The sequence below is a fragment of the Giraffa tippelskirchi genome, chromosome X (assembly GCF_054371585.1).
Source record: "Giraffa tippelskirchi isolate mGirTip1 chromosome X, T2T-mGirTip1v1.2.pri, whole genome shotgun sequence".
NCBI classification, from domain to species: domain Eukaryota; kingdom Metazoa; phylum Chordata; class Mammalia; order Artiodactyla; family Giraffidae; genus Giraffa; species Giraffa tippelskirchi.
In genome coordinates this window covers 1,748,835-1,763,138 of record NC_137289.1, presented here as the reverse complement: position 1 = coordinate 1,763,138, position 14,304 = coordinate 1,748,835, and the positions used below count along the sequence as shown (strand labels likewise).

The 14,304-nt window shown below is 60.5% G+C and overlaps 2 protein-coding genes across 5 annotated transcripts; one reads left to right on the top strand and one right to left on the bottom strand.

Moving 5' to 3' along the window:
• The first annotated feature begins 104 nt into the window (after nucleotides 1-104).
• Nucleotides 105-8,410, top strand: IDH3G (isocitrate dehydrogenase (NAD(+)) 3 non-catalytic subunit gamma). 3 transcript variants are annotated; one of them, XM_081564540.1, is made up of 13 exons: nucleotides 105-234; nucleotides 3,642-3,680; nucleotides 3,986-3,997; nucleotides 4,272-4,369; nucleotides 4,677-4,789; nucleotides 5,726-5,786; nucleotides 5,869-6,001; nucleotides 6,127-6,260; nucleotides 6,439-6,541; nucleotides 6,633-6,779; nucleotides 7,708-7,802; nucleotides 7,886-7,946; nucleotides 8,205-8,410. In XM_081564540.1, the coding sequence occupies exons 1-13, from the start codon at nucleotides 154-156 to the stop codon at nucleotides 8,304-8,306; spliced, it is 1,179 nt and encodes a 392-aa protein (XP_081420666.1). In that variant the 5' UTR covers nucleotides 105-153; the 3' UTR covers nucleotides 8,307-8,410. The 3 variants fall into 3 exon arrangements, with proteins under 3 accessions (XP_081420666.1, XP_081420667.1, XP_081420668.1); XM_081564541.1 differs by lacking the exon at nucleotides 3,986-3,997; XM_081564542.1 differs by lacking the exon at nucleotides 3,986-3,997 and having other exon boundaries at nucleotides 3,642-3,684.
• A 33-nt stretch (nucleotides 8,411-8,443) lies between these two features.
• SRPK3 (SRSF protein kinase 3) lies at nucleotides 8,444-13,272 on the bottom strand. 2 transcript variants are annotated; one of them, XM_081564538.1, is made up of 15 exons: nucleotides 13,010-13,272; nucleotides 12,805-12,935; nucleotides 12,562-12,670; nucleotides 12,328-12,415; nucleotides 11,961-12,048; nucleotides 11,300-11,406; nucleotides 11,048-11,213; nucleotides 10,918-10,943; nucleotides 10,296-10,425; nucleotides 9,980-10,219; nucleotides 9,792-9,892; nucleotides 9,337-9,444; nucleotides 9,192-9,261; nucleotides 9,017-9,109; nucleotides 8,444-8,904 (listed from the first exon to the last, which is right to left on the bottom strand). In XM_081564538.1, the coding sequence occupies exons 1-15, from the start codon at nucleotides 13,135-13,137 to the stop codon at nucleotides 8,720-8,722; spliced, it is 1,770 nt and encodes a 589-aa protein (XP_081420664.1). In that variant the 5' UTR covers nucleotides 13,138-13,272; the 3' UTR covers nucleotides 8,444-8,719. The 2 variants fall into 2 exon arrangements, with proteins under 2 accessions (XP_081420664.1, XP_081420665.1); XM_081564539.1 differs by lacking the exon at nucleotides 10,918-10,943 and having other exon boundaries at nucleotides 11,013-11,213; nucleotides 13,010-13,113.
• Between the last annotated feature and the right edge of the window lie 1,032 nt (nucleotides 13,273-14,304).

Sequence of the window (14,304 nt, the reverse complement as noted above, 5' to 3'; positions counted from 1 at the left end):
CTCCGGCGCCGGAAGAAGGCGTGGGAAAACCGGCGCGGCCGCGTGCGTGCGCACTGCCGGGACCACGCCCCCTCCCGAGACGTCGCGCTCCGCCGAGCTCTCGCGAGAGCAGCAGCTGCGTGTCGGAACCTGCGGCTGTCTTCACGTTCTGTCATGGCGCTGAAGGTGGCGACGGCCGCGGGCGGCGCCGCGAAGGCAGTGCTCAGGCCGGCCCTCCTCTGCCGTCCTTGGGAGGTGAGAAGGAGGAGCGGCCCACGGGGACAGCCGCCGCGCTCGCTGAGAGGTGCTCGCACCTCGGCGGGGTTAGGCGGGCCGCTGCTGAGCTCGGACGGTTCTGGAGCCTGATTGGCTGCGGGCCTCACGAGGGGCGGGGAGCGTGTCGCGGCCCGGGGTTGATTGGCCACCTCTGCTGTCAGTGAAGGGGTTAGCTGAACTTGACCCTGGTCTGGCGCTCCAGGAGTCTGCATATGGTGGCGGGGGAGCTCCCGGCGAGCGGGGGGCAGTGTCACTTCCCCCGTGTCCTTGTGGGAACCCTCGTGAGGCGGTCGCGTGTCCGGCCCGCCTTGCTCTTGCCCTCCTGGGAATCCGTTCCCGGCCGCCAGTCCTCCTCGAGTTTGCCTCTTATGAACCGCTTTGCCACCTCTCCCAGTGGAGGTGGCCAATCGGACTTTTCGGTGCCCCAGGGGCTTTCCCCACCCTGCAGGCGCTGGGAATGGGAAGGAGCTAGGATTCCTGAACCTTGGAGCGGGTCGGGAGGCGCGAGGGCTTTGCTTCCGTTGTTCTCCGTTTAGGATGTTGCTTATTCGGGTCCGATTCCTCTCCTGACACACTTCCATGAGGATAGTGTAGTCCCTAGATGAGTGGGAAGTCCGAAGCGTCAAGTCGGGACTAGCCTGGAGGGATGAGAGGTCTGACCTCTCTGGGCTCCAGTTTCCCCTCGCCGTCAAAGGATCCACCCACCTCTGACCTTCCAGAACTCAAGTGACTTTGCTGACAGTCCTTGCGGTCACATCTCCTGGCATGCTTCCCCCCTCTGAGCCCTTGGGAAGGCTGGCCTGTCGTAGTTTCTGCCTTATTAAATTCTGTTTAAAATGCTGACTTCTCCCACTTGCTGGTGAGAGGCTTTCCAAAGGTCCCTGGCCGCTAGGCTCTTGCAGGATCTTGGTGGGGACATTTGTTTCCTTGCTGACTTCCCCTGTGTGTGTGCTTGTGTCCATATTGAGGCGGGGATGAGGAGACTGAAAGGCTGCTAGCTGGGCGTTGCCTTGCCCTGAAACTGGTTGTCTTGGGTATGGGAACCTTTAGAGATGAAGCCCGGATCTTTGGTCCCAATTTGTGGGACCTTGTGGGAAAATATGCAGACGCCATTGGTACTTGATCCAACATAAACATGCTGAAGAGAGAAGCTTCACTAAGGTGTGCAACAGAGCAGCCCTTTGGTTGAACCACATACCATCCTGGACTGCTTTCAGTGGCACTATCAAAGGACAAGGGTAACAGTCCACCTTCCTGCTTGATGAACAAGCTGGAGACCAATGCATGTATCACAGCTTGCCTTGTCCTGGGCTCCTTTGGTGGGTAGGTTCACAGAATCTTTGTAACTCCCTGAAGGAAGGGGCTTGAGTCTGTCCAGAGCAAGATCAGGGAAGTCGCTATCCTAAGAGCTCTCCGGGTCTTTGGCCAAAGCTGGATGGAACATCTAGCATTGGGACCAGGTGAGGGAGAGGTTCAGCCCTGGTGGTAGTCATGGGCCCCACGGTCTGGTGGAGGGTCCTTGCACTTAAATAGAGCCAGACCCGGGGTGAGTGGTGGCTCACCATCGTGGCCAGGTTACCTTCCCAGTGCCCGTGGGCCTCAGAGAGCTGGAACCCAGGAGGAATTACTGCTGGCAGCCACAGGGGCCAGCCCAGCATCTCCTCATTGGTCACCAGCCTTGTACACTGGCCTGAGGGGCTGCTAAGGTGAAGGGGAGCCCTCATCCCTCAGCTCGGGACTGAACAGCTTGCATACCTCTTTTCACTTAATGCTTCCAGTGGTCAGATAAAGCAGGCACCTCTGTTCTGTGGATTTCAGGTAAGAGGAGGAAGCTTAGCAAGGTTAAGCTGTTTGCCACCAGGAGTAGTGGACAGAGGCTTTGGACTGAGGTCTCCCTAGCCTCAGAACCTGCCATATCTTTCTCTATCTTCTGATGTGTTCATTTCAGTCAAGAAATGTGTTTTGTGTCCCAGCTCTGGACCAGGCATTCTCCTGGGTCCTAGGGTGATAGCAGGAGATCAGACAGACATGGCGTCCACTCTCAGAGGCTCAAGGGTTGGAGAAGGAGTGAGGCAGCTGTAACCTAGGGAGATTGGGATTGGGAGGAAGGGAATGAGTAGGGCTTTGCAGCCCAGGGGGACCAGCAGCTCTGCAGCCTTAGGGCATCAGGGAAGGCTTCCTGGAGGAAGGGCAGTCTAAGCCACCATGCGCAAGTTTGTGTCGAGAGCCTACAGACAGATGAATCTAGATACTGACAGTTGCTAGAAGGCAAACAGAAAGACCCCAAGCATGCATCTTGCTCCTGATCTGGGGGCCCCACGGATCAGTAGAAACCCAAGGAGCATCTTGTCTTGTTCGTCACCTTCCTAACTCTTGTGCCTACAGAGCTTTGTGCAAGTGGGTACCTTATGAATACCAGCCGGAGAGACCCAGATGGGATGGTCAGCCTCTGCCTGAGCTTTCTAGACTCCTAGCAGGAAGGCAAGGCTCTTTGGAAAATGGCCACAGTGACTCTGTCATTGGCTGGCATCCTCTGCTCCTCCCCTAGCAGGCAAGTGGCAGGGCATCCCTGAGTGAGAAGGAGGGACTGTGGCTCGGTCCCTGCCTCTTTGGATTGAAGAGCATGCAGATGGGGCCCCCCAGGGAGGAAAGTGTGGGCCTATAGCCCCCTGTGGTGGGAGCTGGGACCTGGGCTGCTTCCTCCAGGAAAGTGTGGGGACTCCAGATGGGTCCCTCTGAGCACCTGTCCCATTTGGCTCGAGTGGCTATTGCTCTGAAGCTCTCAGGCGTGGCACTGATGTGACCACATGTGGCCATTTCGAGTGGGGGGTTGGGGACATCTGTAATCCACACAGGCCATGAAGCAGCTTTGCAAACCTTTATGAAGGCCTTGATTAAGGATGAGCGTCTGCTCTTCTGATCCTAGAGGGCTATTCCCCATGCGGCCAGTAGGGCTTATCTCTGGCGGGGCAGAGGGCTGGGTGCTATCTTCCCCTCTGGTTTCCATGATCCAGATCGTCGCCATGTTCTGACCGTATGCTGCTTTTGGAATAAGGAGATGTGATGGAAAAAAATTACGTAGATGATGGTCGTGGTGGCCTTGTGGTTTGCTATTATGGTTTTCCTTTTGTACTGTGTTGAGTGTGCCAATTTCTCCTCACTCAACAGACCTCACTGAGCAGGAAAAATTGGCTGAAAAAACTCAAAAACAGCAAAAGGCAGGGAAGGAAGCGTCAACATTTCTGTAAATGTCTTTGGACAGCGGAAGCTCTGGAGCCTCAGGGCCTGTCTGGGTATAGTGGGGGTGCCCCCCCTCCCCTACCAGGAGCTTGGCTGACCCTGGCCAACTTGACAACAACCACTGGCATCTGGGTTCTCTCTGCCAGGTTCTAGGTGCCCACGAGGCCCCCCGGAGGAGCTTCTCAGTAAGTAACCTGCCCTAGTGCATACGGGCATGTGTCTGTCTGTATGTGTGTGCAGAGGCGTACGTGTGTAGGTGCATGTGGATGGGTTTGTGGGCAACTGGGGTGCAGAGGGGTGTGTGTGCATGCCGCGCCTCTTGGCTCCGTCCCCTTCATGTCTCCCCTGAGGCGCAATCTCCACCTCTCCTCCTTCCCGCTTCTCCTCTCCTCCCCTGAACCTTGGGGGCAAGGCCCGGTTCCCCAGGCCCTGCCTTGTTCTTCTCACCTCGGCTGATCTGTGTCTTCTTCCTTCCTGTTTCTCCCTCTAGCAACAAACAATTGTGAGTATCCTTCTGGTCTGCCTGTTTGTCAGGTTGGGGGCTTTTAGTGGCTTTGGGGTTGACCCAGGTCCAGGCAGAGGTGGGACTGGCTTCTGTCGTTGCCCTCCTGACTTGGGGGGACTGCAACCCCCCATGAGCAGCGCTGTACCGTGGGTGGGGCAGGGTATATGGTTGGGGTACCCTGAGTTGGCACCTCCCAATTGGCTGGCCCACTGAGTCAGGGCTCGAGGGAGGAAGGGAACTGAAGGCCTGCCCTCCTGCCCCTCCCTTCCAGCCCCCGTCGGCGAAGTATGGTGGGCGGCACACAGTGACCATGATCCCGGGAGATGGCATTGGACCAGAGCTCATGCTGCACGTCAAGTCGGTGTTCAGGTACAGAGCCCCCCGGGCCCAGCCAGGAGGACCCCGAGAACTGGACATCACTAGGGTAGTGAGCCAGTGGCGGGAGGCCCCTTGTCCTGGTGCCTGCCTTCCTGCCAGGCTGAGCCAGGTGAGGGGGAGGGCGGAACCTGAGCGGCTCACGCCATCGTGAAGTGTCAGGACACCCCCACCAGCTGGCACAGCTGGGCTCAGTCTCCCCTTGTCCAGAGCCCGGGCAGAGTGGGCAGCAGCAGAGGAGAGACTCCCGCGCCCCGTGGTCAGGGCCTAGGGTCACCATCCTGATCCCGCTCTGCCCCAGGCATGCATGTGTGCCTGTGGACTTCGAAGAGGTGCACGTGAGCTCCACCGCTGATGAGGAGGACATCCGCAATGCCATCATGGCCATCCGTCGGAACCGCGTGGCCCTGAAGGGTGAGACTCCCTTGCGAGCTGACCCTTGACCCTGGGCGCCCATGGATGCTGCACCTCGGTGGTCTTGGTGTCACTAGCTGCTGCGGGAGCCTGTCCAGGCATGGGCTCCCTCCCGCCTGGGGCCGCCCTCTCTGCTGGAGTCAGCTGTGGCTCTCAGAGTCTTCTTTCACACACCAGGTATCACACCGATGCAGGTTTAAGACTCGCCCGTGGCCTTGGTTCCAGTTGGCACAGCTGTGGAAGTTACAGCTGGGAGCTTGATCCTCACTGAGTGTTCCTCGGTTGGGTCCAGCTCCTTAAACTGTTTCCATCACTCATTCTGTACACTTGAGCCAATCACCTGCTCTGCAGGAGCAGTGAGTGAGCTGGGACAAAGGTAGAGACGCAGGCCCTGGCTGTCGCCTGGAGGGGCTGACATGCCAACGATAGGGTACCCGAGGCAGACCTGGGGGGACCTGAGAAGGGCCCCCTCGACTTGGCATCCTCTGACTGCCTTTTCTTGGGGAGCTGGCCCTCTGGGTGCCCTGGTTCCAGCCAAGGTGAAGCTGTGGTCTTCTACAGGAAACTCCTGCCTGCCCTTTAGCTGGAGCTTTTGTGGCACCTTGACACAAGGCCTGGCAGAAACCCTGGCTGAGCTGCCCTTGCAGCTGTACCCTGGCCTTGCCAAGCCTCACCCAGGGTCTAGCAAGACCTTCTGGCTAGCTGCCAGCTGTTTTCATCCCTTCCTTCATTCAGTATTTATTGAGCGTCTGTTATATGCCAGGAAGCCATCAGTGAACCCAACACACAGACGCTCACATCCATCCGCTCTCATGGTGCTTCAACTGCAAGCGCGCTAGGGTGTTCTATGAAGTCCTGCTCCCGCCAGCTCAAATGCGGGAGCACACCAGAGCCTGGGCCCCTCTCCAGCCTGCTGGTCTTGTTTCTGTCCTGCAGGCAACATTGAAACAAACCACAACCTGCCCCCATCTCACAAATCACGAAACAACATCCTTCGGTGAGATCCAAGGGCGCAGCGTGGGTGCTGGGTGGGGATGGCAGTGGCTGCGGCTGGCTGATCAGATTTGGTGCGCCCGCAGCACCAGCCTGGACCTCTATGCCAACGTTATCCACTGTAAGAGCCTGCCAGGTGTGGTGACTCGGCATCGGGACATTGACATCCTCATCGTCCGGGAGAACACAGAGGGCGAGTACAGCAGCCTGGAACACGAGGTGAGTGGGGTGCAGGGGGTGCCTGGCTAGGCCGGCGGTCAGGAAGGCCATGCCTGGAGGGAACCGCGTGCTGGAGGGCAGGCTCCAACAGGATATGGGTCTCCGGTCCCTCCTCGCCTTCCCAGAGTGTGGCAGGCGTGGTGGAGAGCCTGAAGATCATCACCAAGGCCAAGTCCCTACGCATCGCTGAGTACGCCTTCCAACTGGCCCAGGAGAGCGGGCGCAAAAAAGTGACAGCCGTGCACAAGGCCAACATCATGTATGTCCCCCACCCCGCCCCTCCACACCGGGGCCCAGGCCTGCTCTCAGTGCACACATCGGAGGGAGGTGGAACGGGATTCTGCCCACTCTGCAGACGGGACTGGTGGTTCTGTTGCGTTGGTGAATCCTGTCCCTTCGGTGGGCTGTGGCCAAGCTGGTGTCCTGCGTCACCCTAGGAAACTGGGCGATGGGCTTTTCCTCCAGTGCTGCAGGGAAGTGGCAGCCCGCTACCCCCAGATCACCTTTGAGAATATGATCGTGGACAACACCACCATGCAGGTAGTTGGGCTGCCATGTTGCATGGGCCCCCACCCTGGGCGCACGGGCCTGCCGGTGCTCCAGCTCCTTACTGCTCCTCCCCACCCCACAGCTGGTGTCCCGGCCCCAGCAGTTTGATGTCATGGTGATGCCCAATCTCTATGGCAACATCGTCAACAACGTCTGTGCCGGGCTAGTTGGGGGCCCTGGCCTTGTGGCTGGGGCCAACTATGGCCATGTGTATGCCGTGTTTGAGACGGTGAGTGCCACCAGTGATGCCAAGGCCATGGGCCTTTGTGAACTAGAGCTTAGTCAGTCAGTTAAGTTGCTCAATTGCATCTGACTCTTTGCCACCCCATGGACTGCAAGCATGCCAGGCCTCCCTGTTCATCACCAATTCCCAGAGCTTGCTCAAACTCATGCCCATCGAGTTGGTGATGCCATCCAACCATCTCATCCTCTGTCATCCTCTTCTCCTCCCGCCTTCAGTCTTTCCCAGCATCAGGGTCTTTTCCAAGGAGTCAGTTCTTCTCATCAGGTGGCCCAAGTATTGGAGCTTCAGCTTCAACATCAGTTCTTCCACTGAATGTTCAGGACTGATTTCCTTTAGGATATACTGGTTGGATCTCCTTGCAGTCCAAGGGACTCTCAAGAGTCTTCTCCAACACCACAGTTCAAAAGCATCAATTCTTTGTCGCTTAGGTTTATGGTCCAACTCTCATACCCATACATGACTACTGGAAAAACCATAGCTCTGACTAGACGGACCTTTGTCGGCAAAGGTCGGCAAAAAACTATAGCTAATACAGTTTCTAGTTCAGTCATTGAAAGTAAGCAATTTAGTGGTTTCTAGAATATTCAGAATTGTGCAAACATCCCCACTAATTCTAGAACATTTTCATCACCATAGAGAGAAATCTTAGGCCCTCGCCCTCTGTGATGGCCCACCCTGTGGAATGTGCTTCTCTCTGAATCTGAATAAATCCACTTCTTACTTACAAAAAAAAAAGAGAGAGAAATCTGGTAATTGTGGCCAGCATTCTCTGTCCCCTCCCCCCAGCCCCTGGCACCAATCTCATCTGCTCAGTCTCTCGATTTGCCTGTTCTGGACAGTTCACACCAATGCACAGTACCCTCAACATTCTTACATTCACCAGCCCCATCCTTTTTCATGTCGCCTCTTCCAGGCTACAAGGAACACAGGGAAGAGTATCGCCAATAAGAACATTGCCAACCCCACGGCTACGCTGCTGGCGAGTTGCATGATGCTTGACCACCTCAAGTAAGTGGCTTCTCAGTGCCCGGCCATCGGCCCACAGACTGCATCCGAGGCCCAGAGGACTGAACTCTGTTCTTCCTCCTCAGGCTCCACTCCTATGCCACCTCCATCCGCAAGGCTGTCCTGGCATCCATGGACAATGAAAACGTGAGGCCCCCCAACCCCCGCCCAGGTTGAGCTGATAGGGCGCCCAAGGGGCTGGAAATGGTGACCTAGCGCCACCACAGGGAGGGTGACACCAGGTTGGTTGGGCCTTCTGGGCCTTAGCTGGTACTACGGCCTGCCTGGCGGCCCTTCCAGCTCCTGCACACCACAGAGCGTAGTGGGCAGCCTTGGGTCGCCTGCAGGCCAGGTCTCAGATTGGCCGGATCCTGGCGTGTAACCAAGCTTTCTGGTCTCCTGCAGATGCACACACCAGACATCGGGGGCCAGGGCACCACATCAGAAGCCATCCAGGACATCATCCACCATATCCGCGTCATCAATGGCCGGGCCGTGGAGGCCTAGGCTGTCCCCAGGACTGTGGTGGCCCACTCTTCAGACCTGCTTGGTGCCGCCAGCACCCTGGCTGGCTCAGTGGGCAGACCCAGAATAAACCCACTTCCGCCCCAGCCCTTGGCTGTGTGCTTTTGTCACTATGGATGTAGGTGTTTCAGGTCACACTTTATTAAGAAAAGAAACAGCACACTTCCATTTAGAGGGCCCCTCTGCGAAGGTTGGAGGGCAGAACACATTCTGAAAGGCCGGGGCCTGGCCCCAGCACATCCGTCTGCCCTGGCCCGCCCCACCCAGGTGGGTATGAGAATGCTCCCACTCAGCAGGGTGGGCAGGAACTGTCTTGCTTTCCCTGAAGGCACTGGGGGCTGGGGGGTTGGGAGGGAGCTGGGCCTGCCCCAAGCTGCCCAAAGTGCCTGTGGGGCCTAGGGATTGAGCCAAGGGTGCTGCAGGCAGTCAGCTGCGCTGGCCCGCTTCTCAGGGATGTATTCCATCATGGGCAGCAGGAAGGCGCTGAACTGCATGGCCTGCTCCAGGGGCCACTCGTACTTCTCCATGAGCACCTCGTACAGGCCCCAGTGCTTGAGGTTGTGGATGTGCCGCAGCTCCCCTGGGGGCAGGCCGGCACGCCACAGGTCAGCCTCCACCTGGGAGGCCTGTCATCTCAGACCCCTCACTGGCCCCCAAGTTCCCACCCTGCCCCTCCATACAGGTGGCCCCACCTCTCCGGTTGAAGAACTCCCGTGAATAGCGGCCTGAGAGGGCAAAGTCTGGGGGGATGTCTCCTAGCAGCTCCACGATGTGGGCGATGTGGTCTGCAGACAGAAAGGGAGCCGGGAGGTCGGCCAGGCGGCCAGGAGGTCCTGAGGCCGGACCCCAGGGTTCACCACCTCCTACCCTCATCACGACTGTAGTCTTCTCCTGAGTGCGGTTCGAACAGGTAGTCGCCAGTGGCCAGCTCAAAGGCCTGGGAAGGGCAGAGGGTAAGGCGGCTGGTCCCGGTGAGTCCGCCCAGGCGGGGGACAGCTGTGGGCAGACATACCATGCACGCCGTGCTCCAGATGTCGGCCGGGGGCCCGTACTCGGCGCCAATCAGCACCTCCACAGCCCGATACTGCCGCGTCTGGATGTCCTCGGTGAAGTGCTTGTGCTGGAGGCAAGGGGAGCCCGGGGGAGGGGCTGGGGCCAGGGCTGGCCTGCCCTTAGTGGCCCCCCATGCATCTCCCACCTCCTGTGGGCCCATGTACCCCAGGAGCATCGTGGGGCTTGCTCTGAGCCTCAAGGGCCCCCTTGTCCTAAGAGGGCCTGGCCAGGTGACCGGAGACAGGCTGGCCCCTGCGCCATGCCATCCACCCCCGCCCTTGGGCCCAGTCCTGCCAACTGGGTGGGAGAGGTGCTGCTTTGGGCGCAGCCCTGGAACTGCAGCCTGAGGCAGGCATGGGGGTCTGGTCGAGCCCCAGGGACCAGCCTCGTTCATAGCAGGGTGCCTGCTCATACCACCCAGCAGGCGTTGCCCAGGTCTGCGATCTTGATCTTGATCTTGTCTGCGTTTTGGGGCTCTAGGGGGTTCACCAGGAGGTTGGAGGCACCAAACGGTGCTGGGGAAGCAAGAGAAGGGAGAGTGGCTGAGCTGGTCGGGCACCGACCCGGCCCTGCCCACTGCCTGCTGGCCTAGTCCCACTTACTGCTGGGGGAGAGGAGGCCACCGGCCTCCCGCTGGTTGGATGAGCCTGAGAGGATGGAGCATGAGGCAGGGGAGAAGAGGGAGCCTGAGAAGCCTGAGGTCTGGGAGCCTGGGCTGAGGCTGCGGTTGCCCCCGGGGGCCGGGGATGAAGAGGCCGGCGAGGGGTCAGCCCCCACACCGCCCGGGTGGCAACCGGAAGAGGACGTGGAGCCGCTGCCCGCCTCGAGTCTGGAGCCGGAGTCTGGGGAGACAGGCCGAGATGCTGAGTGGACAGTCGGCCCCGTGGCCGCTGCCGGGGGGCCCACTCCCGTCCTCACCCTCAGCCTGGGCCGCGGCCTCCATGGCCTCCAGCTTCTGCAGGTCACGCAGCCGCTCCTCCAGCAGCCGCTTCTGCTGTTTCCACTTGCGCCGCATCTTCTTCCGCTTGTTTTTCGACAGCTTCCCCATCTGCCGAGAGAGCTGGGGTCAGCCCAGGGGTGCCTGGCAGCCAGCCGCGGAGCAGCCCGAGCCTGTCCACGGGGCCAGCAGGGCCCCCTCAGGGGACAGGGTTTGCAGGTCCCAGGACTCCATGGCCACCAGGACATGGTCCTGCCGCCTTGCCCACCTCCTGGGTCCCCTCCTGCCCTCCACTCTCCAGAGCTGGAGGCCGAGGAGGAACCAAGAAGCCTCTAGCTGGGTGCCAGCCTCCCCTGAGGCCAGCCATAAACACACTGTCCTTCCACGGAGGTGGTGGTGAGCCCCAGTGGCCACCCAGGGCCGTTTGGGGCTTTAGCCCCCTCTGTATCGCCCTCATCCAGGCCACCCGGCCTTTTGGAAATGACCCTGCAGGAGTGTTGGGCAGCGGGCAGAGTTAGGGAGAAGGGGGAACCGGAGAGGCTGAGAAGTGAGCTCTGAGCAGATGGGAAAATGAGGCCTAGGAAAAGAGGCGGCCCAACTTACCAAGACCTCCTGGGGGGCGGTGCTGACTGCGGTGGGGCAGGCAGAGCGGGGAGGAAGAGAAAGGAACCTAGACTCAGGCCAGGGCTGAGGCCCACAGGCCCCGCCCCGGCCCCGTGCAAGCTCTGGGTACCTGTGGAGCGGGATGGGGGCGGTGCCCCTGATTGTTGCCACTCTGTGGCCTCAGCGGCCAGGCGCCGGATGTAGGCATCCCCCACGCACAGCAGGATGTTCTCGGGCTTGATGTCGGTGTGGATGATCTTGCACTTGGTGTGGAGGTAATCCAGGCCGTGCAGCACCTGGAGAGAGCCAGTCCTGAAGTCTACATGCCCTGCCCCAGCTGCCTGCCACAGGGCTCTTCCTGCCGGACTCAGGAAGAGCTCACCTGCCTCACGATGCTCTTCACACAAGGCACGGGCAGGCCCTGGTAATTAGACTTGATGATCCACTTGAGCAGCTGATGGCCGAGGACTTCCAACACCATGCACACATCTGGGGCCAGGAGTGAAGGGCTTGCAGCTGGGGCCCAGGTCCTGCCCACCCTCAGCTGGGGTCGGGGAGCCCCGAGGCTCAGGCAGCACAGAGCTGGGTCTGGGAGGTCCTGTATCACCACCATCCCAGTGGCGCTCTAGTATCCCTGTCACTCTCTGGTGTGCCAGTTGGCACCGTACTTTCTGTGGTCTTCCTAGGGACAGGGCACTGGAGGAGTAGACAGAGGTTTCTCAGAACAGCCCCAGTCCTGTGCCCAGGTCTGCCCAAGAGCCTATTGACATCCCTCCCAAAAGGGAAGGCACACAGAGATGGTGCCTTCCACTTGGGGATAACCTAGCCATGAATTGCCAATGCCAACCTGGTTATCCACTCCACCTCCCACGCCCAGACACAAATCTCCGAAGTTGTGGGGGTATTTCACAGACTAGTGTCACTGAAAGGGATAAACAGCCCATCACGCAGATCAGCAAACTGAGGCCCCTGGAGCCGGAAGGCACCAGCCAGCTAGCTCCTGCTGAGATGCCACACTTGTTTGCTCAGCCTGCAAAGGATACGGACTCCGTTAACCCCTGAGATCCTGAAGTCATCAATGAGCTGGACAATGGTTTCTCTTTTGGGGTCACTGGGGTCACTGTCTCGGACCTGCAGTAAAAGCCGAGGGGCCACAGATGGCTTCAATCTGCCCCTCGCTGGCCGCTCCCCTGGGGCCGGCAGCCCCCCCCCGGCCCACCTGTGCTTGGGTCTCAATGAAAGAAAAGCCTCAGGCCCGCCCTCCGGGTCCTCCCCCTTGGCGGAGCCAGCTGGAGCCTGCCCCTGCGGGCGCCCCGCCCTAGCCTGCGGAGCCCAGCAGGCCTCACACCCACATTGCCAGGCCCCAGGTGGCTCCCTGGGAGCTGGGAGCGGGTAGGGGAGGCGCCTCACACATTTCAGGAGCTTGATCTCATCTACAGCTGTCTCCGTGTAATGCCCCGCACTCTTCACCACTTTGAGAGCCACGAAACGCTTGCGCCTACAACACCAAGACCTGCGTCGGCCACCGGCACCAGGCAGACCCACGGGGCCCTCGCCATAGCCGCAGGCGTGCCAAGGGGCAGGATCCCAGCTGGCATGGAGCCCCGGGGCAGGGGGGGTGAGTGGGCGGGGGGAGACACTCACTGGATGTCCCAACAGAGCCAGACGGTGGAGAAGTGGCCCCAGCCCAGCTTGCGCACCACGTGGTACCGCCCATTGAACAGGTCCCCGATTTTCACAGGGTAGTAGCCGCCTGGGGAAGGGAGCCCACAGAGGCCGCTGGGGGTGGCGCCTTGCCCCTGCCGCGGCACGGCGTGGCCCTGCAGGGCCCCGCTGGCCCACGTGGGCGGGCTCTGGGCCCCCTCCTCCTCCTCCCTGGGGCCTCACCCTTGCAGTAGTCCTTGGGGTCTTCCTGCTCCTCGTCATCGGAGCCCAGCAGCCCCTGCAGCATCTGTGGCGTGGGGGCGGTGGGGGCCTGTTCGGAGCCAGAGGACTCGGGCCCGCAGGAGGCCTGCGAGCTGCGGGGGCGGGGGGGGGCAGGCAGTGAGCGCGCGGGCCGCCAGGGGCCCCAGGCAGCCCGGCCCGGCCTTACCTGCTGCTGCTGTCGCTGTCGTCGCCGCCGCCGCCGCCGCTCACACTGGCGCTCATTCCGGCCGCGCTGCCCACAGCTCCGGCGCCCCGGGCGGCCGCTCCTCTAGGGCCCGGCCGCAGCCCGCGCATTTATAGCCTCAGCCGCTGACCTCACCCTCCTTTATAAATAGCCTCCCAGCTGCTCAGCTGTGGGCAAGGTATGCAGCGGGGAGGGGGCGGCGCGGTGATGGCGGCCCTCGAGGGCCCGACCCCCCAGGACGAGCCCCCCGCCCCCATCCCAGGGCTGGCCGAGGGCGACGCCGTGGGGACACGGTGTGCCACTGCCTCCCCGGGGAGCTCCCTGGCACCCTAGGGCCACCATGCCGGGATGTGGTGACCTGGACCCCAGGCTAAGCTCCTGCACCCCAGGACTGGCAGAGGGCGCTGTGGAGTGGCCATGTGGTGGTGAGCTGGTCCTCAAACTGGAGTCCCGGGGCTCCAGAGCCCACTGAGGTCCCTGTGGGCACGGTGCCCCCTCTCATATGCCCTCAGGCAGAGGCCAAAACTGTGAACATGCTCTGGCTTCTGGCTTGTGCGAGCCTGCCCATAGGTGACCCCAGTCACTCTTGTGGGTACCTCACTCCCTGGCCATTCTCAGTTGGGTTCCAACTTTTCCCATGGGTCCTGGAGCCCCAAGATGCGGCAGCCCAGTGTTCTCATCCCTCCACGCAGCATCCCTGAGGGACCCTGGCCAGGCGCAGGTCAGGGGCGTGAAGTCTTCCCACCAGAGGCTCCCTAGGTCCATCTCTGCCTTGCTCCCTGGCTCCAACAAGTGCATATATCCACGTGGGATGCACAGGGAGGTGTCCACCCTGGCCCTGCCCTCAGGGAATCCTCAAGTGGGAAGAAAAGGAGCCCATGGCTCTAGTGGTCCGGGTCACACAGCCCTTTCCAAAGCCTGTGACCTTGGGGCGGTAGCCAAGGGACCAGGTTTTGAAGAATCTGGTCCTCTGAAACGGGGTAGGCAGGGGAACCTCTAGAGAGGGAACAGGACACCCTGGGGACCTCTGTGGCTGGTCTTGGCTGAAGACCGGCTGTGGGTGTGGAAGGCAAGGCGGGGTGGGGGGCTTAGGCGATCAAGGAGCCCCCCAGAGCATGCGGGCACAGGTGTGGGGTTTCTGCAGAGCGTGATGGGCACTTTGGCTCTTTAGAGAGAACACTCTGATTGCTCCTGGGAGGAAATGGAGTCAGAACGGAGCAGAGGGAGCTTGTAGTAACTGGTAATCCCAAGATGGGAAACACTTGGTTCTACATCCC